Below are 27,456 nucleotides of genomic sequence, written 5' to 3'. Positions count from 1 at the left end.
TTGCTTTCATTATTGTTTTATTTGATCCTTCTGTTTTTATTATTATCATGTTTAATTCTAGTTATCTATATGTTATTATTGTTGATTCGATAGTAATGAGTAGTTAATTCCCTTTTGCTAAGACTAGGGAATCCGTCATTATAAAGGGAGAGTGATTGAATTATTAGGTTAATACTTGTGTAGTCCTTGTTGTTAATCGCTGCACTTATTTGTATCTGTCTGATTGAGTCGACGCAATTAGGCATTTTAATTATAGTAAACCTTGACCTGGACCGGAAGGTTGGAAAGGGTGAGACATGTAGCGAACATTAGGGCACTTTAGTGAGGGCGGAAGCTACGCTATTTGTGTTTTAGGGCGAATTGAGACCGGGAGGAGATATTCACTGCCCCTTTGACCATACTTGCATTAACCTGAGACCTAGATCGCTTGACTGAATGATCATGGTGAACCGACTGTCTTAGCTGTTTTTTCCTTGTCTGCTTAATCTTTATTCTTCTGCCTTTTTCTCTTTCTCATTCTCATTAGTTTAGAACAACCCAATTAAAACCCCTCAATTTGGTTACCGTGACGAACTTAGTCAAAGTTGACATTTTCCCATCTCCCTGTGGAGATCGACCCGACTACCCTAGCTATATTAGTTAGAGCCAGTTGGTTATTTTTGATAGGTATACGACTGCCCTGTCAACCTCTACATCCAGTTATTTCGCCCTGGCCCTTTATAAAGTGGGAAATAGAGCCTACCGACTCATGACTATGGAGGGACAAATGGTTCCCAAATCCTGGAACATCATCCGCTTGAAAAAGTATTTCACCTAAGCGACCAGCACGGTCAACAACCGGGTACTCAGCCTACCAGATGCAACTCCGCCAGGTTCTAGATTTTGCCTTAAATATTCTCTGGCTATGAAAATCTGATTGACCTCCAAAATTCACTTATATATGTTTTCTTGCATATTTTTACCTTCAATGTTCTCTGGTTCTGAAAATTTTCCTGCATATATTTTGATTTCAACATTCTCTGGTTCTGAAAATTTTTCCTGCATATATTCTGACTTCAACATTCTCTGGCTCTGAAAATTTTTGCCTACATATATTATGGAACGCAAAGGCTCTTTTGTTTTAGAAACTTTATTTGCAAACATTCATCATGTTAACGCTTCAAGTATATGAATTCTCTTTCACACAATTAGTATGAAAATTACGTTTATTTAAAATGCTCTTTCAAATAAATGGCTAATTGAATAAAGTGCAAACTAATCTGGTGGAACTTGTATTTACTACAGAAGGCGTGTGTCCGTGGCTAAGCACGTACAACCGGGACAACCAGTCTCCCGCGCTGCATTAGCACCCACGCAAGCCTGGCTTCTCTGAACGAGTGGGCGAACTAGATCCCTTAGCCAGCAATCAAACAGCGATGGCCAAACATACAGCGTAAAAAGTGCATGCACAAATCAAAAGTACGCCAGAAACGACAAGATACAAAGCAAACGATAGAACACTCGTAATACACGCATGCTCAAACGTGATCATTCTCACGACACATTGATAGACATTCCATTCACGACATATAAGTTCATAACGTGTCTATATAGGCTAGATCGCTAGATCATGCATTAGAAGGTCATCGCATGCACCTAGGTTGCATTACTAACATTTCTCAGGTACCAGTTCCATATAAACTGCGTAAGCAAGTTTTGACAGAGGTTCTCAGCACCAAAAACACATATGCTGACCAGACGCAGAACAGTAGAGTCAGGAGGAGGCCGAACCTAGCATCCACCAGCTGGATCCATCATTCACCAGCAGCGGGGGATCTAGGAGCAGGGTTAGACCCAGAAACAGGAACAGTCCCAAAAGCAGAAACAGAGCCAAATGGTGGAGCAGACCCAGGGATTGGGGGCATGGTTGCGAATGGAGTAATCTCAATGGGAATAGACTCCGTGGCCGAATCAGTAGTAAGCCCTCTTTCTGGCGCTGGATCCAGATGCCGAACCAGAATCTGCCTTTCTCTTCTTAGCAGACTTAGGAGCAGCCCAGCGGCCCTTTCCCTCCTTTGAGTCAGAATCATTTCCAAAGTAGCCTCTTTTGCCTTAGCAGATCCTGGAAGAAGGTGAGAAGTCAAGAAACAGCAGCAACAATACAACAAGTCAAACACCAGCAGCAGTACAACAAATAAAGCAGAAGCAGAGCAACATGTCAGACGACATAGCATCTAGAGCCTGAAAGACTAATTTCCCTCCCCATCTTGAGGCTGAGAAGGAAAATTGGGGGCAATTGTTAGGGACAAAAATTATATTTTTATCACTTACGACGTGGCACCTTTCCGTTGGCTGAAGAAAAGGCAAAGGGATTGATGACATATAAAGTGTGGGGACCGTTGGATTAGTCAAAGCAAACAAACACACATGTGCTTGAGTTTTACGCAAAAGTGGAAAGAAAGAGTCAACTAACAACATCCCATTATCAAGCAACTACCTCCTATTTTTTGGGAAACAGAAGCAGGAAGTCAGGAGCAGACTCTGGAAAGAAGTTGAGGATTAAAACCCTAGCAAACAACCATTATAAAAGAAGGGGAAAAGCAATTAGGGAGGCATCTCATCTCATTCCACACACTTTAACGCTCATACTCACGCAATTCCGTCTACCATCTAGCAATATCCCAATATAAAATTAGTCCTTCTATTTCCTTACTTGCATAATTCCGTCTCGATTATAGTGCTAAATTGGTGGGATACCGACTCCCCCCGCGGTTGTTCCCACATCGGGTTTTCCGCGTCACCAAAATTCCTCGTGTCACTCTCTTATTTCGTTGTTCATTCGTACGTTAAATTCGTTGCATTCATTCCGTCATTGGCCATAGATTAATCACTATCACTCACTAAATTTAATCAATAGTCGGTAAATTTTTTACCAAAACAGACACCAAATAGAGTATGGGCATCTTTCATTTGGGCAACGTCAACTACTTCTCACAAGTAATGGGAGCTAGAAATGGTAATGGAAAGAGCATGTCAACAATAAAAAAATTGTGAAATACACTGCCTTTCTTCAGCGTGTGCAATAATACACCATATTTTAGCTATTATCCGCCTCCCGAGTCACCGCCTTCAGTCGACACTATAAAAAACTCGATTCCCTCGACATAACAGACTCAATCGGACATTGTGTCATTTATTGTATTAATGTTATAATACTATAGAAATTAAAATGGAGATTATATTTTGCTCTTCCAAAGCTCGATTCTAGGCTTGGCGTTGACAAGACGTGAGCATGGAGAGTTGATGGTGATGATGGAGGTGTGAAAATGGTGGGTTAATTGAGGTAGAGGATGATTAAACGGGGAAGAGGGAGTGACTAATACTCTGATATTGTAGGTATCATTTTCATACGACTCATTTTAGGAAGACATGATATAAAGGTGAGATTATTTTGAGATTAACAATAGGTGGGACTGTTTTTGAAAGACATGTAAAAGGTCGGATTATTCTTATCAATTTCCCCTAAAATCTATTAACCTTATTTTACCAACGTTATCCGCTTTTATAAATCCGCTTCTAGCGTTTGCTAAATGGGACCTTCGTAGATTTAGCCCATGAACCCTAACCCCCAAAATTAAGTTAAACCCCAAATAGAAGACTGAAGAAAGACGACGACGAAATCATAAAAAAGCAAATCTTAAGCAGAAACACCCAGTTGATCACTCGTTTTCCATTGAGATTGTCGAAGAAACGATGCAGAGAATATGTTCAAAGTTTCGAACATTATCTCAAATCTCCATTAATACAACACTTAGGACGTCGCAATTTTCACCTCCATTCAATCCTACCAATTTCCAGTATTCATCGCCATTTTCAGCGATTACTTCCCAAATTACTGCTTCTTCAACTCCTTTGTCGCTTCCCGGAAATGGGTTTACCGTTTCTCCTCTTGGTTTTCATGTAAGCTTCTTTACCGTTTCGCTGGAATCTACTATTTTTGAATATTATGTGTACTTCTTTAGTATGATATTTTGCGAAAATAGATTGGATTTATAGCTTGGATGTGGAATTTTGTTGAATTTTAATTCTTCTGATTAGTATCTCGGTTGCTGTTATAGGTTAGTCGTAGGAATCGCAATGCCTAGGTAATTCTATTTCACATGATTTTTATAACATGTTCTGTTGAATATAAGAAACGGAATTAGGTAGGAATTCTCGCTTAGCTAGGGGATTAGTAACAAACTTTCTCTATTTATTTCCGATTCATTTTTGTTTTGGGGAACCAAACAACCTACTACCATTTCTGCAATTCGCACGAATTGTAATCCACGCGTTTGGAGTAGGGCTATCAAACAACACTTCATAAATGTTTTGTTAATTTAATCCATGAATTGTTGTCTGAAAGGATTATAACTTTGATGATTAAAGGAATAATTTTGATTATGGTATTATGTTGGTTTTTGTCCATTTTGATAATTTGGTTGCTTGGTGTGGAGAATGGGGTGTTACGATGAGTTAGTATAGCTGCTGTCGGTAAATTTTGACATGTTTGATTATTCTTTTTGCCGAGGGGGTGAAAAGTATGTGCAAATGAGATACTTTTCTGCAACAGCAAAGGAGAAGAAATGGAAGAAACTAACACCAGCCACTTCCAAGATCAAAAAGATCAAAATGAAGACCCTTTCGTAGGTTCCCCTTTGTCCTGGTTTTTTAATCGTTAGCAGGTGATGTCATGTAATTACTTGGAATGTGGTAGCTGACATAGCTCTTGAACGTTTATGACCAGGGCTTTAAAAGGAAGATTCAGGACTTTGCATGACGGGACCATCCGACGGTGGAGGGAAGGCAAACGTCATAATGCACATTTGAAGGTATGGGTGGCTATTTTAATTGGAAACTATGTTATTGATTTTGACTAGTAGTTGCAAGATAACTAAATGAACTTCTAGTGGGAAAGATGTGTAATGGTGATGTAGAATCTTAAATCAAGGGGTAATAAGGAGTATGAATTTATCATATGACCTATTGTCATATACGGATAGTACAAATGGGACGGTGGATTTATATTATGGGTATTGCTCTTTCAGATACATGATTTACTCAATTATGTACAAGTTTTCCACATTTACCCTTCTCATTTTTCATCTACCTTTACTCATCCTTTCTCCTCTTCCTAATCACAAACAACACCCACCACTCTCACCGCCACTAACACCCACCAACCCGACACCCCACTCAACACCCTCACTGCCGCTAACATCCACCATTGACGCCCCTCTCCCACTAACGTCCACCTTCCTTGTCACCGCCTCACCACTGCCACTTGATTCTTCCCCATCACCATGGGTTCCCAACAAACCTTATTGAAAAAATCAAATTTTTATTGAAGAAAATACAATTACATCAGTCAAGTCCCAACAAAATCAATGATAAAAACAGTGATAGGACAAGAAAGGTTCGTAGACCAGTTGGATTTATTAGCCAGTCCACTGTTGTTTGTACAATCAAGAGTCAAGACCTGCCAGACCCTTTTAATTTGTTCATCTAATAATTAATTAAAGGACACTAACTCTTAAGCCATGTAATTACCAATTACGATTAATAAACTTGCTTGTTATGAATTGCAGAATCATAATTAGCGATTTTGGGATGAATTAAAATTAGGTTTTTGGAGGAGGGGAAGATACAAATTTGGGTTTTTTTATTGGAGGAAAGGGTGGGTAGAGCAAGGAAAAATTATGAAAAAAAGTATATGAAAGAGTAAATGGTGTACATGAAAGAGCAATTATGTTATATTATTAACCAATGAACATGGTTTGTTCAGCTGTTCACTATTAATGTTATGTATAGTTTTGAGGATTTGAGGAGTCTTGTCTACTGCTAGCAAATTTTTGAGAGTGGAATCCCCCTGCCTTTGTCAATGGTGCGTGTACTTGGATTTAAACAATTTCTGAGTGATGCTGCTGAGGATTTGGGAGCATACTTTTCATAATTTATTAAGCATCCCAATCAATATACTAAAGTATGTCTGAGTGGAGTCGTATTCATCATCTTTTTACCTCTTGGAGATTCCTCCATCCTTTAGTTTTAAAAATCGCAAAGGTTTTGGGGTTTATAGACGGGGTGCTGAAAACTTCACTTCTTATGGTGTATAAGTACATGCATTCATGTTTCAAGTTTGGAAGCTGTTTGGCTATGTTTTAGCCTATCTAACTTGAATCATGGTCATTTATAGTCTGATTTGTCTCTAAATGTCACGTTATGGTGAAAAATGATTAATTTTTCTGAAGCCTAAAGATGATGCTAATGCTTTAATTAGAGTTGGTTGGATACAAACCAGAAACTGTTCAGGCCTATTGAAAGAGATTTAGAAGTTGAATTCCGCTCCTTTGTATAGCTGTGTTATTCAATGAATAAATGGAGATCTATACTCGCATTAAAAGTGAAGACAGGAAGTCAACACATATATTCGTAAGCACATTTGTGTGGAGTCTGAAGGAAATGGGAGGAGGGTAAAGAAGGGTAGCTATGAGATTATTAGCCAGGTGTAGCTCCTATCCAATAGAGATGTAGAAATTGCAATTTGTTTCAAATTTTCAATATATTACACATGAAAGAGATTGGGGAAACAGCTGCTTACTTTGTGGGAAAATGGGCATACAATTGGGAGTTATGTGTTCAGAGTTAAAGAACTTGGTTGCCTCTTGTTCTTTCAACCAGGGCTGCATAGGTGTTTATTATAAAATGAAAGGGTCTGGATTTTTAGTATTTGATGTTTTTTGACATATTTATGTGTTTTTTTATTTAATTTAAAGAAATTAAATTATTTATTCTTCTCTCATTTATTACACTTTTTTACCAACCACTTTCTTACAGATTTTACTTGGTTCATTCCGGATCCTTAATTCTATTTCGGTTTTTAAAAATCGTTTTAATCTTTTCTCTCGATTTAAATTTTAAGTTTTTATAAAAGAAATCCGGAATTCGATTTTAAAACCCCTAAGTTTACCTTGACTTTCCATTACATTTTCGTTCTTCCTTTTTGTTTTTCATTTTCCCTTTTTTATTCGCATTTTGAGGCGTGCGTTCACCCATGGACGGTTCGAAAGGATGATTCATGTCAGCCGACCCCAAATCATTTTGGGATTAAGGCTCTGATGTTGTTGTTGTTGTTGAAAGGGTCTGGATTTGTGATCATTTTTTGTGATAAATCTTTGATTCTCTCCTAACAATTGGTTTACAAGATAGTGTGGAACTGTGAATAGCCAAGGCAGGGAAAGCTAGCTGTTCTTTTTTGAGTTTGTGTATATGGAGCTGAAAATGGAATGTTGGGGCACTTTTTATTTTTCTCTTGAACCATGCTTTCTTTGTATTAGGACTGAGTTATTAATGATCAGACTGAATCTTTTAAAACCAATTGCTTCTTACCGTCAACAAGTGAACAAGGTATCAATCTGGTCCAACAAGTGTACCATTTGAATTTACACTTTGGAAATCACTCTTAAAGCTATTTTACGCATTTCATAATTCCATTATTAAACCATGTCTCTGCAAAGGGAGCCGCTTTTGATGGTTTATTATATTGCTAATAGTGTGTAGTGGCCGCTTTTGATGGTTTATTGTATTGCTAATAGTGTAGTGGTTATCCCATATGCAACCTTGATAAACATCTGCGGGCCTCTTAACAAAAGTTACTTCACACTTCACAGAATTTCTTGATGTCATAGTAGATACTAGCAGCTTGAGCTTATTCGACGAAGTTGTTACGCAGTCCAATTGTCCAAAACATTGGAGGGGTACCTTGAAAATTGGAATTAAACTGATCAATTGTGACTTGTGAGAGATTCAATCAGTTTAGGATACTGATTTGTAAGTGATATGATTACTTTATGACCACGTAAAATTTCTAACTTCAGGAAAAACTTACCCTATCACCAGGTTGTGTTTCGTACAACTGATTCTACATGTTGATGTGTGCACTAACTTGTTGAACTTTCGAACATATTAGTGCAGCTAACGTAAAACTTGTTGGTACATCATTTACAGACTTGTTATTGACCTTCGTGCGTAACTTGTTACGTTATATGGCAAACTTGTTGGGATTCAGTGATATCAAATTGGAACCGGAACCGCTAGGGATTGAGGCTTGGTTAGAGCTAGCAAAAGCTGATCCGACCCACCCGAAACCCGACCCGTTACAACCCGAAAATTGGGTGAACCGAAACCGACCCGACCCGATAACCGATAGCAGCCTTATTTTTTCCAACCCAAACCCTACCCGACCCGTGACCCGATATTTTCTCAACTCGATCGATACCCGATAAAGAACTAGCTTAATAATGGTTTAAATAACACCAAATTGACATTCATCCTAATTATTTTCACTTAAAACTACAATTAATACACCCTACCCATTATTTAAACATAGATTTACCATTTATAAAACTAAATATATAAAGATAAAATATATGCTGATAAGTGATAAGTGATAACCTGACCCGAGACTGACCCGACCCGGCTTGTCACCTGTTGATGATCCAACCCGAAGATGACCCGACATGAACCAAACCGACCCGAACCTTCATTGGCCCGACATAACCCGAACTCGATACGGCCCGATCCGCTTTGACCTGACCCGTAACCGACCCGATTGCCAGCTCTAGGCTTGGTGGACATTCTATGAAGTAGGAATGTCTTTGTGAAGGTCGAAGTTGAAACGAGGCGTGTTGTGAAGGCCAAAGTTGTAAACGAGTATATGAAATGTTCAGTTCACTTGAAAGCATTGCCAATTTCAGCAGACTGTGAGCCAAAGGGGATCCATTAGTTTATAATTTCTAATGCTGAGAAGGGCATACTTTTATAGCGATTCTCATTTATACTCCTAGTGTAGAAAGTCATTCATCCTGAAAGTATTACAAAAGTGAGAATATGAAAATGCGATAGCTGGAAAACCTTGCTTCACATATGAAGATAAATAATACTACTTGAATAGAATAACACAAAAGTTTGTTCTGTGTAATGCTTTTAAGGATAAATTTTTATTAGAAAAATCAGCTTATTTGTAATCCTGTGCTAGACACTCCAAATGTTGCGAGGGGACTTGAGTCACTTGACTGAAAAATTCAGCCTCTCAGTAGTTATGAACTTATGATGCAGTAGGCCACTAATGCTCGAGTGCTTAGTTTTCAGTCTTCTGTGACTCTGCAACAAGGTCCCTAACTCCTATGCCGAGCTAAACTTCAATAAACCATATGCCAGGTTGGGAAATGACTCTGTTTGTAATGATTCGGCAAGTTCACAAAAATGCTTAGTTTAATCTTGCCTTATTGGTAGCCTGGACCATTCCTATTTACTTTTGGTATCCCATGGTTCATTTAAATACTAATACTAAATTACTGATTTACTGTTTCTGTTGTTGCAGTCGAAGAAATCTAAAAGAAGGCTAAGGAAACCTGAGATTGTGCCCCCGGCTTATGCCAAAGTAATGAAGAAGATGAACTTCTGCGCACATTACTGACATGTGGTTGTGAAGGATGGCGAATATCATATTGGCAGTGCGGTAAGTCCTGATAATTTTGTTCATGTAGTTTCTTTTCTCAGTTTTTGTAACAATTAATCTCTTGAACCGGCTGAAAAGGCTCGTTCTAATATAATGCGAGACCAATCCGTTTAACAGAAAATCCTACCCATTAACTCACCAAAAACTGACAAAGAATATTACTTCATCATATGGGTGTGTCTCATGGTATACACAAGACCATCTAATATGAGAATTTGTGGTTGTTTAATATTTTATCCTCGTTCATTATAACTGCTTAATGGGTCAATGAAAACCTGTGAAATCGAGCTTGATGCCTGTCTACTAAACTCAATATTTAGATATTCCTTTTATGAAAAAGTCATGTTGATTTTGGATCTTTCACTCTTTCAGGTTACCCCTTGCAAGAAGGGAAGTGGTTTTTGTAGACTCAATACTGAAATCAGAAGCCGTAAAGGCGGTCAGTAAAGACTGAAAACGTAGAAGAAGGTTGAATTCCTTGAGATACTTATCCGCTGTGTTTGTTCTTCATATAACGTCTGCCATTATGAAGATAATAATTGCAATTTGAATTGATTTACTTTTAATTATGACATGTTAAACATGTTCCCCTTTGTTGAGTTGATTTACTGTGTATTGTTGCAGTAAAAGGGTTAAATTTCAAGATATAAGAGCAATCTTTCAAATTGAACGCTCGACGCAAAACCTTGAACACTTCCGCCTTAATGTACTACACATGTCTGCATTAGTGAACTTAACAGCAGGAGATATTCTTGCTCCTCAATTAACTTGTGGCAAAACAGGGCGGTATTTGTATATATTGCCTGACAGGCCTTTTGGATATGCATTTTACACCTCTCTTATATGCATTATATTATGTAAACAATAGAATTTCAGAGTAGACTACAAGATAGAATTATACAGGATGAAATACAATGGAAAATACAAGTGACAATCGGAAGAAAAAAAATGGAGATTCAGAAATGTTGATAGTCACATTTGCTGTCGAATTGAGTTTCAGGCTTTAGCAGCTGCTGCCGGAGTAGCAGACTTGCTGGCAGAGAGCTGCTCATAGAGGTCTCTGATCTTCAAACCAACAATGGTTTGGAAGAAACCAGTTCCATTGTTGCTTCCTGGGAAATCTTGGTGCTTCAACATCTGTTGGGTGACTTCACCGTAGAATTTAGTCGACAAGTTGCTCAAGTGGCTCTCAACGTAAATTAGCTCATCTAATCTGTCGAATTGCCCGTCCATTTCTATCACTGTCACCTGCAGAAGCGCAAAAATTTGTGCATAGTGAGCAAGGTTGTCTAACAATATCTTAATACCCTTGGTAAGGAAGGAAGAACGAACGGATTACCTCATTGCCGAAGTAGGAGTCGGGACCGTAGGCGAATTTAATGCCAGGGTAAGAGCAGGTCAGTTTCCGTCCACACGGGATCCAGGAGATGGTGGATCCTTCATCGAACAAGTAAACAGGACTGAAATATTTGACACCTTCTTTCTGAATCAACTTAACTCTTAAGACTTTGCCCTCGTTGTCATCGGGGATTAGCTGAGTTGGTAGTACTTCAATCACAGCGTCGGCATACTGCTTTTGTGGATCTGCAGCGTAAATATCATAAACAACCCTTTAAAGATGCTATACGCTTTTCAAAAGGTAGAGAAGTAGAGTAAAGAATGTTGTTTACCAATGTAAGCATCAAAGTCGGGTTTTCGGGCTTCAATACTGGCCTTGATGCTTTCAAGACTGTGTCCTCTCTCTGCCATGTCTCTCTGATATCATAGTATATATGTGAAGACCATGCAATACATAGTCGTGTAGGTATAATAAAATCCAGAAATTTACAAGGTTTTGAGTTACATATATACCGTCTTAATTGAAAATTTGCCATATATGTATTGGGTAATTTAGTACCTGAATTTTCCAGGCAAATTTTACTTCATTGCTGATGTCCAAGTAGATACTGAAGTCCAGCAAGTCTCTTACACGTGAATCATACCTGGCGGTTACACAATTGGCAGTTTATTATTATACCGAATGGTGTACTTGATTTTCAACAAGCGTCTGTAGTCCAACGGTTAGGATAATTGCCTTCCAAGCAATAGACCCGGGTTCGACTCCCGGCAGACGCATTTTGCATTTTTGGTAAAATTTACATTTATGAACTGTGTATTTATCTTTTTGATAAATTTTTGCTGCCAATTTATTCTTACTGAAAAATATCTTCTTAAAAGTAGGTTTTTAAAATTATTGGATAATCTTTATATAAGGCGGTTTTACACAAGTATTGATGTAAAACCACAAGTTAATTAATGGTATTAAACAAAACCCTAGACTCCTAAAGTAACCAGCTATAGTAAGTTACCTATTGGAGTATTAGTTTTACATGTAAAACGGTTTTACACGAGACTCTCGTATATAATTCGACAAGTATTTGGAGTATACCGAGAGTTGCAACAGGTAAGATATAAGGACCAAGGTAGAGGCCAGAGGGGTGGCAGTACATGAGTTTTGTTGTAATCAGTATAACTAAAATGATAAGTCTATATATCGGATATATTTTATTAATTTTCAATTTTTATACACTTAACAACCATTACATATTTGTATATTTATTGCATATTACATATACATGCAAGTAGCATACATAAATAGCATGGGCCTAGAGGAGAAGATGTTGTATAGTGGAGAAAGGGTTGACAAGGACATTGACACAAAGTGAGCCAACCATTTTAGTAGGATATTTATCTCCTTATCACCTATTGATCTTCTATCAGCCAACCATCTTTTTCTTACCTTGCTCTCATTTTTTTTTAAAATTGTGTATTAGGAATAACTGATAAGTGCTTCAAAAATGATTGCATAACCATATAAAAACTCGATTTAGGAGTTTATATAAGTAGACTGTAGTGATAATTAGTGTAGCCCCTATCGCACATTGAATATATAATACCTAGCTAGTCTCACTTTTCAGTTTTTTTCACGTAAAATTCGTGTTATTTTAGATTCAAAGTTCATTAAGTTACCAACATAATTACAATACCAAACTTACTAACTAGTGTGTTTATACTTTATAGAACTATCAGTCGTACTAACTTATTTCGAACCAAGGTTTAATACATTGGTTCTAAATGCATAGTAGATTAGTAGTCGAGTCGTAAAGGAGCTAGTAGTGAGTGACGTTCATATGTAACAACTAAAATTACTTACATTAGGTTACTAAACATACGTTTTAATTTAAATCGTTGATCATTGCCTATTTGTGTAACATGCGATTTTGGTTTAAATCATAATTACAAATTCAAATTTATATTGTTTTGAATTTCATAATTTAAAGTTTTAGAATAGAATATCCTAAAATTAGAATTTATACTCTAAAACCTTCAAATCCTGATTCCTCGATTGACTCAATAACCTAGCAACAAAAGCAAGTTAAGAGTATTAAAGATCATTATATACTTACATAGGGTGCAATCCTTCAATGACCAAGATCTTAGGAGGATGAATAAGCTCAGGTGGGTCCAACAAACCACTAACATGATTGTAAATAGGCTTCTCAACACTCTTACCATCCTTCAAAGCCTTAACTTGTTCATACATAAGGTCAAAGTCATTAGCCCTTGGGTCTAATGCAGTCACACCCTTTTCCTTTCTACCAGTCCTATCTAAGGAATGGTAATCATCTAAACAAATTACAGTGGTTGTGTCACTTATTAAGGTATTTGAATCCGGGTTTCCGCCTTTTGGTGGCTCTGCTGCCCCGCCAAACACACTCGTTAACCGCCTCATGAAGGTGCTCTTCCCGCAACCTGAGTCCGCCGCTAGACCTATAACTATTGTCCCACTTGTGGAACATGTTATTACATATGATGGTCTATTACTTATAACATTGTTATTTGCTCTTTTGTTGTAAAATGAGTTACTCTTGAATATTACTTGGTTGTTTTGGTTGAATCCTAAGTGTGTTGTGGTAGGAATTGTGTATAATGTGCAAACTGCCATGTTATGTTTTGAATACTTCTCTTGTCTTTGCTTTGAGCTAGAACAAGAGAGTGTGTGTGTGGAGAGAAAGATGAAGTTGGTGTTTTGAGATTTTTTTATTTTCTTTTGGTTATTAATTGGATGGTATGAAATGTTTATTGGCCTAGCTACATGATCATTTTTGTTGAATTTGGACCAGAGATTTTGGGTTAGATTACAACAATATATCATATACGAATTTTTATTTTTTTGGATGACAAGAAAACACGCAACCGCTATATTAGATGTGCACTGGTCCAGGGTAAACCCTGAGTATACGTGATGAACTGCATATCACGTACACCAGGTCACCCAATTTTTTTTTATAGAGATCATACAATAAATTGTTTAGTAATGATAATGGTGAAATATATTTAACCCTATTTCTATTTTTAGAAAAAAGATATGGAATTTTCAAAAATGCCCTTCATTATTTCAAATGGAAAATAATGATGCAAGTGTATAGTTATGTGGATTAAGGTCAAAGTTGTCATTTTAATAAAATTAATATAGGATATTTTTTTATGAAAAAGTTATGGATGTAAAATAATTTGTGATGTAGAATAGTATGAAGGTTGCATGGCGATTATCAATTGCAAAGTGGATATTTGAAATGACACGTGGCAGTCATTGGGTGGCTAGTTGAGGATGAGGGGTTTAGGGTGTGGAGTAAAAGTCATCCATATGAGTTTATGGACTGTCCTTGGTTCTTCTTTGTTTGCTAAGCTTAGAAGTTTAGAGCCATATACAGCTCGAGTATAGACGTATTGTGGGTTAAGTTGCTAAGAGATTCCGGAATGATTCGTAAACATTCTTGTATTATATTATGAATTATGACACCTAAACTAATTATTGGAAGGTAAAATGGTATTAATATCACTCAAATGTAGAGTTGGCTACCGGTTGAATTTGTGTCGGACCGGGATGGATTGACCCAACGGCGGGTTAGGGTTGACCCTTTTTATCCTAAATCAGGTCAATGCGGTGCCGAGCCAGCTGGCCCTGGCCTTATGCAGTGTCGGTGATGGTGGGTTGGGGCGTTTTAGGTCGTTGGGTCGTGTCAATCCCTTTTTCATGAAGTCTTTTTGAAGGTTTTAGTAGACCTAGTAAAGCTGATCTGATCCGAATGACCCGATCCAATAAAGCTGACCCGAGACCCGAACATGCCTGGCCCGAATATGACCCGAAACGACTCCACCTGACCCAACCCGACCCGAACCTTGATTGACCCAATGTTGATTCGACCCGAGATGACTCGACAGAAAAGACCCGACCCATAATTGACCCAATTCAAAATGACTTAAAGTGACCCAAAATGACCCGAAACGACAAGTAGTAAGTCATATTAATGTTATATGCATCAAAATAGAGTTTCATCGGTGACAACCATTCTTAATAAATACTCCCTCCAATTTTCTTTTATCTTCCCTCTTTCCTTTTTCACACAAGTTTGATTATCTTCCCTCTTTCCTTTTTTGGTAAGTTTCATTCATTTTTTATTAATTTCTCTCTCCTAAAAAATCAACAACTCCCATTACTTTATCTTTCTTTATTAATTATTCATTCTTTATTATTTTCTCTCCCCTATAAATTTCCCAACTTACAATACACTTTATTCTACTTTATTCCTTCTTTCTTCCCCTTTCTTAATTTTTGTGTCCAAAGAAAGGGGAAGATAAAAGAAAATTGGAGGGAGTAGTTAAATTAGCAAAATATTATTTCTTAATCAAAATAGTACTAACTAAAATGTTTTATCCATTAACCCAAAAATGACCCGGCCCAAAATGACCCATACCCGAAAGTGACCCAGTAACAGGCCACCCGAAACCCTTAATGAGCCGACCCAACCCAATCCAACCTGAAATGTATGACGTACCGGAAATGACCCGAACCAAACTGACTTGACCAGTACCCAACCCGATTGACCCATTTGCCATCTCTAGGTTTTAGTAACAAAAATAAAAGAAAAAAGAGGTTTGATCACATTACTCTAATTTAATGAGTTGTTACTAGACATGTCAAACGGGCCAAACGGGGGACATAGGTTTGTCATTTCGGGTATGGGTATGGGTATGGGTATGGGTAATGTCGATTTTCGATTTAAAAATTATGGGTTTGTACGGGTCTGGTTTATGCGGGTTCCATACCGGGTTAAGGTAAGAAACGAGTCAAATTAATACCTTGTTACAAATGTTTATTTTCTTTAAATTTTTTTTTGGCAGCGGTAAAGAAAGACAAACCAACAATGTTCTTAGTTGCTCATAGCTCTTTTTGCAAGAGCATGAGCAACCCTATTAAACCTACGTGACACAAACTTAAACGATAAACAATGAAAAAAAGGAAATAAAAGACGCATGTCTTGAATGACACCATCAATGAGATGGTGCTCCATCTCCAGCCCGACAAGTTGAAGCAGAAGTTGAAGACAATCCGAGTTGACCTCCAAATGAAGAATCCCTTGCGAAAAAGCCCACCTCAACACATCCCGTAGCCCCAACGCTTCGGCTTGTAATCCAGATTCCGCACAAATCCTAACTGATACGTGCATTTTATATAGTCTTTTTAGTCTATTCTTGCACGCATCTTTATGCTATTTTAGTAGTTATTTGCTACGAATATGCCCCGAATTGCATACTTTGGAAGTTCTTGTATTAATTGCAGGAATGAGCTTAGAGATGCGGAATCAAGCCTAAAACATGTCCCTACGCATGCATTTAGGAGAGGAGTTGAGTCGGAGCTTGGAAAGTACTATTTTGAGATGCGCATTGGAGTAAGGAAGTTAGGCGAGCCAAGATAGTGCTTCAATTTGCTAGTTCCTGCTTGTAAGAGCCATATCTCGAGTTCTACAACAGTTATTAAGGTGATTCCAGTTGGAGGTGAAAGCTTATCCTCTTAGCTTTCCAACGCCACCAACCACGCCCTATTTGTCCAAGTAACGAAGGAATGGCAGCCGTTTGAAGTTCAGTGCGCGAAGCGGAATTACATATTTGTCGAGAAGTGCTCGATCGAGAACTATTTCTATTCGATCGAGAGCCCATTTGCTCGATCGAGAGCTACTTCTTCTCGATCGAGTGATTAAAGGGAAAGAAGTCCTCGATCGAGAGGAATTGTTCTCGATCGAGAGGAATACTAAGGGATATCACTCGATCGAGAGCCTTAAGTGCTCGATCGAGCAACAATCTTTTACGGGCTTGGGCTTTTAACTTAATTTCCGTCAATTAGGTTAATAAATCCTATTTTTCTTATAAATAGGATAGGAGGACGTCATTTGTAGGGGGCCGATTACTCTCTTCTCTTCTCTTTTTCTCTTGGAACGACACACACTTTGTTGCATTATTATTCATTACTTTGCTTTTTATTAGGATCATTATTTCAAGTAACATTTCTTCCCTTTTCTCTCTTAATTTAATGTTTATTGTTCTTTTAATTCTTGTTCTTGTTTATTTCATAATGAGTAGCTAATTCCCATACGCTAAGACTATAGGGGATCCATAATCATGAAGGAATAGTAATCGATTTATTGGGTTAATGCTGGTATTGTCTTTGTTGGTTAAATGCTGCAGTTAATTGTATCCGTCTGATTGAGTCGACGCAATTAGACCTATAATTCTTAGTGATCCTCGACCTGGACCGAAAGGTTGGAAGAGGCAAGACTAGTAGCGAATAATAGGGTATTGCAGTGAGGGCGAAAGTTAAGTCATTTACACTTTAGGGTGAATTAAGGACCGAAAGGTGACATTCGTTACCCCTTAGACCGTATTTGCATTGACCTGAGACCTAGATTACTTGACCGGATGATTATGGTGAACCGTCTGTCTTAGTTGTTCCTCTTTATCTGTTTTCTCCTTCTTTTTATTCCCTCTTCCTTATTCTCTTTAGTCGAAATCATATTCAAACCCCCACATTGTGACCCGTACTCATAGACTAAAATTAGACAGATAAATCTCATTTTTGCCTCCCTGTGGAGATCGACCCTACTTGCCGTGACTTCGTTAGTTGTAACTTAGGTATTTATTTTTGGTACGACGACGGTATCAAATTTTAGCGCCGTTCGGGGGAGGCGGCGTAGTTTTATTTGTTTTTATTTAGTTTATTTCTTGTCTCAAGGAGCTTCGGTTCCTTGAGACCGTTATTATGTCTTTCGTTCTTCTCTTTCCGCAGAAAGAGAACGAAATTTTTGGTACTTATTTAGCCAGGTTTTTGGAGTGGCTCGAGCCCAGACGAGATGCATTTTACGAACTCCAATTGTCTTTGGACTATCTTCCGGGGTATGAATGACCCTACGCGAGCATACCTAGAATCTATTGGTATGTAAGTGGGATTTGAAGGAATCCCGTAAATGAGGTATTAGAATTCTTTGATTGGTTTCTTCTTGAATCTCTTAAACCCAACTTTTCTCTTCATGTTGACTCAAATGAGGGGGTGGGTGAGACCTTAGAAACCAATCTAGGAAATGTTGACGGAGACATAGAGGAGACCACTAGCGTGGTTGACAATCCTTTTTATGAGGATAGTTTAGAACCCCTTTATGATTCTTGCACCGATAGTGAGGGTGATTTGAAGGCTCTCTTTGAGAATCTCCATCTTGACGAGTCTAGCAATAAGGAGAGTGAGGAGGTAGATTTAGACAGTTTTGAGGTCAAATGGGATACTTACGATGATATAGTAGATGAACCTATTATAGAGGACCCAATTGACCCAATTGACTTTACCGTCCCTTGCATTTGGGATGAATACCCACCTTCTCCTTTAGCGGACTGATTCCTCCACCTCACAGTTTTCACCCGTCCGAGCATCCAAATTCTATTCGCGTTGTTTTTGAGTCCAATGCTCCGAGTCGCTTTATTTTCCACTGCGGTTAATTTGAGTTTTTATATTCCGCCCTTAGTTGGAGGGAGGAATAATTTTGTGGATATTTTTAGAGTCATAGGAAATTTGTTAGACTTAAATGTTATTACATTTTAATTTCCTATGCTATCACTGTTTTATGGTGCTACTTACAGTTTTGTGTAGCACATGCGCAGCTATTTGACAGGTTGGTGCGAGCTTTGAGTTGCTTTGATTGGGTTCAATTAGAGTAGTTGGCTGAAAAAGAAGGTCGAGTGGGACTGTTGAAGCTAGCGCTACCCGGGAGGCAACCCGACGATTTTATTTTGCTTTTTATTTAATTTCAATTGTAATAAATGGTTTTTATACCATAGATTTTATCAGTTTGCTTATCTAGTTAGTTTACGGGCTGTTTTTATTGCGTTTTGCAGGTAATACGCTGAGAAGTACTCGATCGAGTAGTTTTTCTACTCGATCGAGCACTTTTGCTGATGACTTCACTCGATCGAGTGAAATATTTACTCGATCGACTACCTGCAAAAGGAGAACTGCTCGATCGACCACAACACCATTTGATCGAGCAGATTTGAATGCCCATTTCACTCGATCGACTACTATTCAACTGCCATCGAGTGTTTTTGACTTGGATTAGCTTCCGAGACGGTTTTAGGGCCCTTAGCAACCTCCCATGTTCATGGTCGGTTTGGGGAGGTCCCTTTATTCGCGCATCTTGTAAGTTTTCCGCATTTTACTCTCTTTCTCCTCTAGTTTGCGTTTCCTGTCCATGTTTTGGTACAATGGGGGCATTGTACGGTTTGGTTTGGGGAGGTTATGCATCCATATCTACGTCTGCATCTTGTTTTTATTGCATTTCAGTTATCACATTTAATTTATGTTTGCATTGTTGTTTATTTTCGTTAAAATTTAAAATTCCATAAAAATTGAAAAATTGTTAAAATTCAAAAAATTTCACGTTTATTTTAGCATGTAGGTTGAGTCGGAACGGTAGATTTCCATGATGATAATGCACTATAACTTGTCAATTTACTTGAGCCTTGCACTTCCGTTGATAGTTTTTAGCTTTGTCATACGCATAATCTACGAATTTTGTTCAAATATAATTTGGTTGTTTAGACTTGACCTATAAATTGGCAAACTACTTAAAAATTTTGAGATTTAGAGCCCATAACTGGTGACATTCATGACTAGTTCATTAGGAATTTTGAGTAGTACTTCTTGCATAGCATGTTCGTCTCTTTTGCACATTTATGACATTCAATTTCTCGTCAAATGCACATATTCGGGTTTGTGGTTGGTGTCACATGCAGGGAGGGTCTTGCAAATCCCCCTTTCTTTATATCTTTCACCCATTTAGATCCACATTAGCCAAAACTTGCCTTTTTGACCCATTAGCTACATTCCAAACTGAGCCTGCCTAGTCAAGCTAGTTAGTGTGTTCTTTTGTGGTATGTTGTCCATTGCGGTTTTGGTCCGTAATTCTTGTTTGGAGTTGGTGTACGTATTAAGGAAGGAGAAAAAAAAAAAAAAAAAAAAGTAAGTATTGAAAAAAAGGAAGAAAACGTGAAAGAAAGAAAAAGAAAAAAAAAAAAAAATCAAAAAAATCACGTATACAGGAAGAAACCAGAGGAGGAAAAGTTTGGAAATTTTTGAGTGGTTTGATTTTGAGTCCGTCTCGTGCCTATTTCTATCTTTTGACGGTCTCACTCCTCCGTTTTATTCATATCATTTTGAGGAGATTGTGTTTGAGCTTAGTGAGTTGTGTGCCAAATGAAGGGCACTTGTACTTAGTTTTTGATCGGTTGAGATTCGGATGGTTTACTATGGTCTGTTAGGAACTAGCTTGACGCTTTTACCTCCACATTTCCATAACATGTTTTGCCCTTTCTCACCTGAACCTCACTATTCCCAAATTATTTGTAAGCCCTCGGCTGTGACGGACATTATTGGTTGGAGTATGTGCATTAGTACTTGAATTGTCTTTCATTTTTGTTGCATGCATGCTATGTAGGTCGTAATTAGGTGAGTGACTGTCTTTCCTTCTCTCTTTTACATATAATATTCACCCTTTGCTTCATGAGAGATGAGTGACCACGAGAGAGTCCGATTTTGTTGGTCTTGCAAGGTCGATAGGTTGGCTATATTTTGAACAACTCATAATTCGTTTGCGTATTGATCGCTTAGCTTAAAGCTGTTAATCTTTGTTGCATTAAGTTGGTTCAAGTAGACAAGTTAACCTAGCTCTGAGTTATTTTTCCGTTCCATTAGCGTATAGTTTTGAGTTTACTCGAGGACGAGTAAAGGTTTGGTTTGGGGAGATTTGATACGTGCATTTTATATAGTCTTTTTAGTCTATTCTTGCACGCATCTTTATGCTATTTTAGTAGTTATTTGCTACGAATATGCCCCGAATTGCATACTTTGGAAGTTCTTGTATTAATTGCGGGGAATGAGCTTAGAGATGCGGAATCAAGCCTAAAACATGTCCCTACGCATGCATTTAGGAGAGGAGTTGAGTCGGAGCTTGGAAAGTACTATTTTGAGATGCGCATTGGAGTAAGGAAGTTAGGCGAGCCAAGATAGTGCTTCAATTTGCTAGTTCCTGCTTGTAAGAGCCATATCTCGAGTTCTACAACAGTTATTAAGGTGATTCTAGTTGGAGGTGAAAGCTTATCCTCTTAGCTTTCCAACGCCACCAACCACGCCCTATTTGTCCAAGTAACGAAGGAATGGCAGCCGTTTGAAGTTCAGTGCGCGAAGCAGGAATTACGCGCTGAGAAGTGCTCGATCGAGAACTATTTCTATTCGATCGAGAGCCCATTTGCTCGATCGAGAGCTACTTCTTCTCGATCGAGTGATTAAAGGGAAAGAAGTCCTCGATCGAGAGGAATTGTTCTCGATCGAGAGGAATACTAAGGGATATCACTCGATCGAGAGCCTTAAGTGCTCGATCGAGCAACAATCTTTTACGGGCTTGGGCTTTTAACTTAATTTCCGTCAATTAGGTTAATAAATCCTATTTTTCTTATAAATAAGATAGGAGGACGTCATTTGTAGGGGGCCGATTACTCTCTTCTCTTCTCTTTTTCTCTTGGAACGACACACACTGTTGCATTATTACTGTTACTTTGCTTTTTATTCCGGATCATTATTTCAGTAACATTTCTTCCCTTTTCTCTCTTAATTTAATGTTTATTGTTCTTTTAATTCTTGTTCTTGTTTATTTCATAATGATTAGCTAATTCCCATACGCTAAGACTATAGGGGATCCATAATCATGAAGGAATAGTAATCGATTTATTGGGTTAATGCTGGTATTGTCTTTGTTGGTTAAATGCTGCAGTTAATTGTATCCGTCTGATTGAGTCGACGCAATTAGACCTATAATTCTTAGTGATCCTCGACCTGGACCGAAAGGTTGGAAGAGGCAAGACTAGTAGCGAATAATAAGGTATTGCAGTGAGGGCGAAAGTTAAGCTGTTTACACTTTAGGGTGAATTAAGGACCGAAAGGTGACATTCGTTACCCCTTAGACCGTATTTGCATTGACCTGAGACCTAGATTACTTGACCGGATGATTATGGTGAACCGTCTGTCTTAGCTGTTCCTCTTTATCTGTTTTCTCCCTTCTTTTTATTCCCCTCTTCCTTATTCTCTTTAGTCAGAAATCATATTCAAACCCCCACATTGTGACCCGTACTCATAGACTAAAATTAGACAGATAAATCTCATTTTTGCCTCCCTGTGGAGATCGACCCTACTTGCCGCTGACTTCTGTTAGTTGTAACTTAGGTATTTATTTTTGGTACCTGACGACGGTATCAAATTTTGGCGCCGTTGCCGGGGAGGCAGCGTAGTTTTATTTGTTTTTATTTAGTTTATTTCTTGTCTCAAGGAGCTTCGGTTTCTTGAGACCGTTATTATGTCTTTCGTTCTTCTCTTTCCGCAGGAAGAGAACGAAATTTTTGGTACTTATTTAGCCAGGTTTTTGGAGTGGCTCGAGCCCAGACGAGATGCATTTTCTGAACTCCAATTATGCTGGACTATCTTCCGGGGTATGAATGACCCTACGCGAGCATACCTAGAATCTATTGGTATGTAAGTGGGATTTCGAAGGAATCCCCGTAAATGAGGTATTAGAATTCTTTGATTGGTTTGCTGCTGAATCTCTTAAACCCAACTTTTCTCTTCATGTTGACTCAAATGAGGGGGTGGGTGAGACCTTAGAAACCAATCTAGGAAATGCTGACGGAGACATAGAGGAGACCACTAGCGTGGTTGACAATCCTTTTTATGAGGATAATTTAGAACCCCTTTATGATTCTTGCACTGATAGTGAGGGTGATATGAAGGCTCTCTTTGAGAATCTCCATCTTGACGAGTCTAGCAATAAGGAGAGTGAGGAGGTAGATTTAGACAGTTTTGAGGTCAAATGGGATACTTACGATGATATAGTAGATGGACCTATTATAGAGGACCCAATTGACCCAATTGACTTTACCGTCCCTTGCATTTGGGATGAATACCCACCTTCTCCTTTAGCGAGACTGATTCCTCCACCTCACGTTTTTCCCGTCCGAGCATCCAAATTCTATTCGCGTTGTTTTTGAGTCCAATGCTCCGAGTGCTTTATTTTCCACCGGTTAATTTGAGTTTTTATATTCCGCCCTTAATGGAGGGAGGAATAATTTTGTGGATATTTTTAGGAGTCGTCATAGGAAATTTGTTAGACTTAAATGTTATTACATTTTAATTTCCTATGCTATCATTTGTTTTATGGTGCTACTTACAGTTTTGTGTAGCATATGCGCAGCTATTTGACAGGTTGGTGCGAGCTTTGAGTTGCTTTGATTGGGTTCAATTAGAGTAGTTGGCTGAAAAAGAAGGTCGAGCTGGGACCTGACTGAAGCTAGCGCTACCCGGGAGGCAACCCGGCGATTTTATTTTGCTTTTTATTTAATTTCAATTGTAATAAATGGTTTTTATACCATAGATTTTATCAGTTTGCTTATCTAGTTAGTTTACGGGCTGTTTTTATTGCGTTTTGCAGGTAATACGCTGAGAAGTACTCGATCGAGTAGTTTTTCTACTCGATCGAGCACTTTTGCTGATGACTTCACTCGATCGAGTGAAATATTTACTCGATCGACTACCTGCAAAAGGAGAACTGCTCGATCGACCACAACACCATTTGATCGAGCATATTTGAATGCCCATTTCACTCGATCGACTACTATTCAACTGCCATCGAGTGTTTTTGACTTGGATTAGCTTCCTGAGACGGTTTTCCGGGCCCTTAGCAACCTCCCATGTTCATGGTCGGTTTGGGGAGGTCCCTTTATTCGCGCATCTTGTAAGTTTTCCGCATTTTACTCTCTTTCTCCTCTAGTTTGCGTTTCCTTTCCATGTTTTGGTACAATGGGGGCATTGTACGGTTTGGTTTGGGGAGGTTATGCATCCATATCTACGTCTGCATCTTGTTTTTATTGCATTTCAGTTATCACATTTAATTTATGTTTGCATTGTTGTTTATTTTCGTTAAAATTTAAAATTCCATAAAAATTGAAAAATTGTTAAAATTCAAAAAATTTCACGTTTATTTTAGCATGTAGGTTGAGTCGGAACGGTAGATTTCCATGATGATAATGCACTATAACTTGTCAATTTACTTGAGCCTTGCACTTCCGTTGATAGTTTTTAGCTTTGTCATACGCATAATCTACGAATTTCTGTTCAAATATAAGCTGGTTGTTTAGACTTGACCTATAAATTGGCAAACTACTTAAAAATTCTGAGATTTAGAGCCCATAACTGGTGACATTCATGACTAGTTCATTAGGAATTTTGAGTAGTACTCCTTGCATAGCATGTTCGTCTCTTTTGCACATTTATGACATTCAATTTCTCGTCAAATGCACATATTCGGGTTTGTGGTTGGTGTCACATGCAGGGAGGGTCTTGCAAATCCCCCTTTCTTTATATCTTTCACCCATTTAGCTCCACATTAGCCAAAACTTGCCTTTTTGACCCATTAGCTACATTCCAAACTGAGCCTGCCTAGTCAAGCTAGTTAGTGTGTTCTTTTGTGGTATGTTGTCCATTGCAGTTTGGTCCGTAATTCTTGTTTGGAGTTGGTGTCTGTATTAAGGAAGGAGAAAAAAAAAGAAAAAAAAAGTAAGTATTGAAAAAAAAGGAAGAAAACGTGAAAGAAAGAAAAAAGAAAAAAAAAAAAAATCAAAAAAATCACGTATACAGGAAGAAACCAGAGGAGGAAAAGTTTGGAAATTTTTGAGTTGGTTTGATTTTTGAGTCCGTCTGTGCCTATTTCTATCTTTTGACGGTCTCACTCCTCCGTTTTATTCATATCATTTTGAGGAGATTGTGTTTGAGCTTAGTGAGTTGTGTGCCAAATGAAGGGCACTTGTACTTAGTTTTTCAGTCAGTTGAGATTCGGATGGTTTACTATGGTCCTGTTAGGAACTAGCTTGACGCTTTTACCTCCACATTTCCATAACATGTTTTGCCCTTTCTCACCTGAACCTCACTATTCCCAAATTATTTGTAAGCCCTCGGCTGTGACGGACATTATTGGTTGGAGTATGTGCATTAGTACTTGAATTGTCTTTCATTTTTGTTGCATGCATGCTATGTAGGTCGCAGTTAGGTGAGTGACTGTCCTTTCTTCTCTCTTTTACATATAAATATTCACCCTTTGCTTCATGAGAGATGAGTGACCACGAGAGAGTCCGATTTTGTTGGTCTTGCAAGGTCGATAGGTTGGCTATATTTCTGAACAACTCATAATTCGTTTGCGTATTGACTGCTTAGCTTAAACTGTTAATCTTTGTTGCATTAAGTTGGTTCAAGTAGACAAGTTAACCTAGCTCTGAGTTATTTTTCCGTTCCATTAGCGTATAGTTTTGAGTTTACTCGAGGACGAGTAAAGGTTTGGTTTGGGGAGATTTGATACGTGCATTTTATATAGTCTTTTTAGTCTATTCTTGCACGCATCTTTATGCTATTTTAGTAGTTATTTGCTACGAATATGCCCCGAATTGCATACTTTGGAAGTTCTTGTATTAATTGCAGGAATGAGCTTAGAGATGCGGAATCAAGCCTAAAACATGTCCCTACGCATGCATTTAGGAGAGGAGTTGAGTCGGAGCTTGGAAAGTACTATTTTGAGATGCGCATTGGAGTAAGGAAGTTAGGCGAGCCAAGATAGTGCTTCAATTTGCTAGTTCCTGCTTGTAAGAGCCATATCTCGAGTTCTACAACAGTTATTAAGGTGATTCTAGTTGGAGGTGAAAGCTTATCCTCTTAGCTTTCCAACGCCACCAACCACGCCCTATTTGTCCAAGTAACGAAGGAATGGCAGCCGTTTGAAGTTCAGTGCGCGAAGCGGAATTACGCGTCGAGAAGTGCTCGATCGAGAACTATTTCTATTCGATCGAGAGCCCATTTGCTCGATCGAGAGCTACTTCTTCTCGATCGAGTGATTAAAGGGAAAGAAGTACTCGATCGAGAGGAATTGTTCTCGATCGAGAGGAATACTAAGGGATATCACTCGATCGAGAGCCTTAAGTGCTCGATCGAGCAACAATCTTTTACGGGCTTGGGCTTTTAACTTAATTTCCGTCAATTAGGTTAATAAATCCTATTTTTCTTATAAATAGGATAGGAGGACGTCATTTGTAGGGGGCCGATTACTCTCTTCTCTTCTCTTTTTCTCTTGGAACGACACACACTGTTGCATTATTACTGTTACTTTGCTTTTTATTCCGGATCATTATTTCAGTAACATTTCTTCCCTTTTCTCTCTTAATTTAATGTTTATTGTTCTTTTAATTCTTGTTCTTGTTTATTTCATAATGAGTAGCTAATTCCCATACGCTAAGACTATAGGGGATCCATAATCATGAAGGAATAGTAATCGATTTATTGGGTTAATGCTGGTATTGTCTTTGTTGGTTAAATGCTGCAGTTAATTGTATCCGTCTGATTGAGTCGACGCAATTAGACCTATAATTCTTAGTGATCCTCGACCTGGACCGAAAGGTTGGAAGAGGTAAGACTAGTAGCGAATAATAGGGTATTGCAGTGAGGGCGAAAGTTAAGCTGTTTACACTTTAGGGTGAATTAAGGACCGAAAGGTGACATTCCTTACCCCTTAGACCGTATTTGCATTGACCTGAGACCTAGATTACTTGACCGGATGATTATGGTGAACCGTCTGTCTTAGCTGTTCCTCTTTATCTGTTTTCTCCCTTCTTTTTATTCCCCTCTTCCTTATTCTCTTTAGTCAGAAATCATATTCAAACCCCCACATTGTGACCCGTACTCATAGACTAAAATTAGACAGATAAATCTCATTTTTGCCTCCCTGTGGAGATCGACCCTACTTGCCGCTGACTTCTGTTAGTTGTAACTTAGGTATTTATTTTTGGTACCTGACGACGGTATCACTAACACTTCTGGATAATAAAGAAATACCACCATCCCCATAAGCCACCCACCCAATAGTCGCATGTCCCACAGATTTCCACCGTGCATCCACCATAACCCGGATGACCTGGCACCCTCCCCTTCCTCCTACCACAAAGAAAGGCCGCCCTTCTCGTAACCGACATGAGTCTTTTGCGCATATTTCCACCCCCACGCCCCACCTTTCCTTCTTGCCAGATTCAAGTGCCCTCAATGTCGTGTCCACCGAGCATGACCATAATCCAAAGAACATTTGAGGATGAAAATGTTCCCCCTGAAACAAAATCCGATTCCGCACCAGCCACATGCACCATAAGGTGGCCAAGAATTTATTGACCTTAACCTCCGCATCCTCCATTTTTCGGAAGTAGGTTATCCAGTTAATGATCCATTCTCCAATTTTGATGTGATCACCACCTAGTGTCCGAATTCCTAGGTCGGAGCAAGCCCAGACCCGACGAGCAATTTGACAATCATGAAACAAATGAGCACTTGTCTCAGTGAGACCCTCAGAATCCAAACACAATTTACAAGTGGAATCCACCGCTATTTTTCTTCGTGCAAATTCAGCCCCCATCGGCAGTGA

General features: G+C 38.5%; 3 protein-coding genes and 1 non-coding gene across 4 annotated transcripts; 2 read left to right on the top strand and 2 right to left on the bottom strand.

Moving 5' to 3' along the window:
• The first annotated feature begins 3,559 nt into the window (after nt 1-3,559).
• Nucleotides 3,560-10,205, top strand: LOC141587113 (uncharacterized). Its single transcript, XM_074408541.1, has 5 exons — nt 3,560-3,939; nt 4,561-4,664; nt 4,766-4,850; nt 9,401-9,538; nt 9,911-10,205. The coding sequence occupies exons 1-4, from the start codon at nt 3,733-3,735 to the stop codon at nt 9,494-9,496; spliced, it is 492 nt and encodes a 163-aa protein (XP_074264642.1). The 5' UTR covers nt 3,560-3,732; the 3' UTR covers nt 9,497-9,538; nt 9,911-10,205.
• Nucleotides 10,206-10,360: 155 nt separating this feature from the next.
• On the bottom strand, nt 10,361-13,719 carry LOC141587112 (phosphoribulokinase, chloroplastic). The gene is made up of 5 exons (XM_074408540.1): nt 12,985-13,719; nt 11,436-11,520; nt 11,209-11,293; nt 10,878-11,122; nt 10,361-10,786 (listed from the first exon to the last, which is right to left on the bottom strand). Exons 1-5 carry the CDS (start codon nt 13,521-13,523, stop codon nt 10,535-10,537), a joined length of 1,206 nt encoding a protein of 401 aa, XP_074264641.1. The 5' UTR covers nt 13,524-13,719; the 3' UTR covers nt 10,361-10,534.
• TRNAG-UCC (transfer RNA glycine (anticodon UCC)) lies at nt 11,582-11,653 on the top strand. The gene has a single exon. It is a non-coding gene; the product is annotated as a tRNA-Gly (tRNA).
• A 2,073-nt stretch (nt 13,720-15,792) lies between the features above and the next one.
• LOC141588499 (uncharacterized) lies at nt 15,793-27,447 on the bottom strand. Its single transcript, XM_074409939.1, has 2 exons — nt 26,837-27,447; nt 15,793-15,841 (listed from the first exon to the last, which is right to left on the bottom strand). The coding sequence occupies exons 1-2, from the start codon at nt 27,445-27,447 to the stop codon at nt 15,793-15,795; spliced, it is 660 nt and encodes a 219-aa protein (XP_074266040.1).
• Between the last annotated feature and the right edge of the window lie 9 nt (nt 27,448-27,456).

This window comes from Silene latifolia, chromosome 6, assembly GCF_048544455.1.
Source record: "Silene latifolia isolate original U9 population chromosome 6, ASM4854445v1, whole genome shotgun sequence".
Lineage (NCBI taxonomy): Eukaryota > Viridiplantae > Streptophyta > Magnoliopsida > Caryophyllales > Caryophyllaceae > Silene > Silene latifolia.
This window is presented reverse-complemented; position numbering and strand designations above follow the sequence as displayed.

What these genes read in the sequence shown, in the direction of transcription:
- LOC141587113 (XM_074408541.1), top strand. Translation starts at nt 3,733, where the DNA reads ATGCAGAGAATATGTTCAAAGTTTCGAACATTATCTCAAATCTCCATT. An exon ending in ATCAAAATGAAGACCCTTTC is followed by an intron (nt 4,665 to 4,765) that starts GTAGGTTCCCCT and finishes GTTTATGACCAG; the next exon opens with GGCTTTAAAAGGAAGATTCA. An exon ending in GTCATAATGCACATTTGAAG is followed by an intron (nt 4,851 to 9,400) that starts GTATGGGTGGCT and finishes CTGTTGTTGCAG; the next exon opens with TCGAAGAAATCTAAAAGAAG.
- LOC141588499 (XM_074409939.1), bottom strand. Translation starts at nt 27,447, where the DNA reads ATGGGGGCTGAATTTGCACGAAGAAAAATAGCGGTGGATTCCACTTGT. An exon ending in GTTAGTGATACCGTCGTCAG is followed by an intron (nt 15,842 to 26,836) that starts GTACCAAAAATA and finishes TGTGTCACGTAG; the next exon opens with GTTTAATAGGGTTGCTCATG.
- LOC141587112 (XM_074408540.1), bottom strand. Translation starts at nt 13,523, where the DNA reads ATGGCAGTTTGCACATTATACACAATTCCTACCACAACACACTTAGGA. An exon ending in ATTGAAGGATTGCACCCTAT is followed by an intron (nt 11,521 to 12,984) that starts GTAAGTATATAA and finishes TGTAACCGCCAG; the next exon opens with GTATGATTCACGTGTAAGAG. An exon ending in ACTCCTACTTCGGCAATGAG is followed by an intron (nt 10,787 to 10,877) that starts GTAATCCGTTCG and finishes GCGCTTCTGCAG; the next exon opens with GTGACAGTGATAGAAATGGA.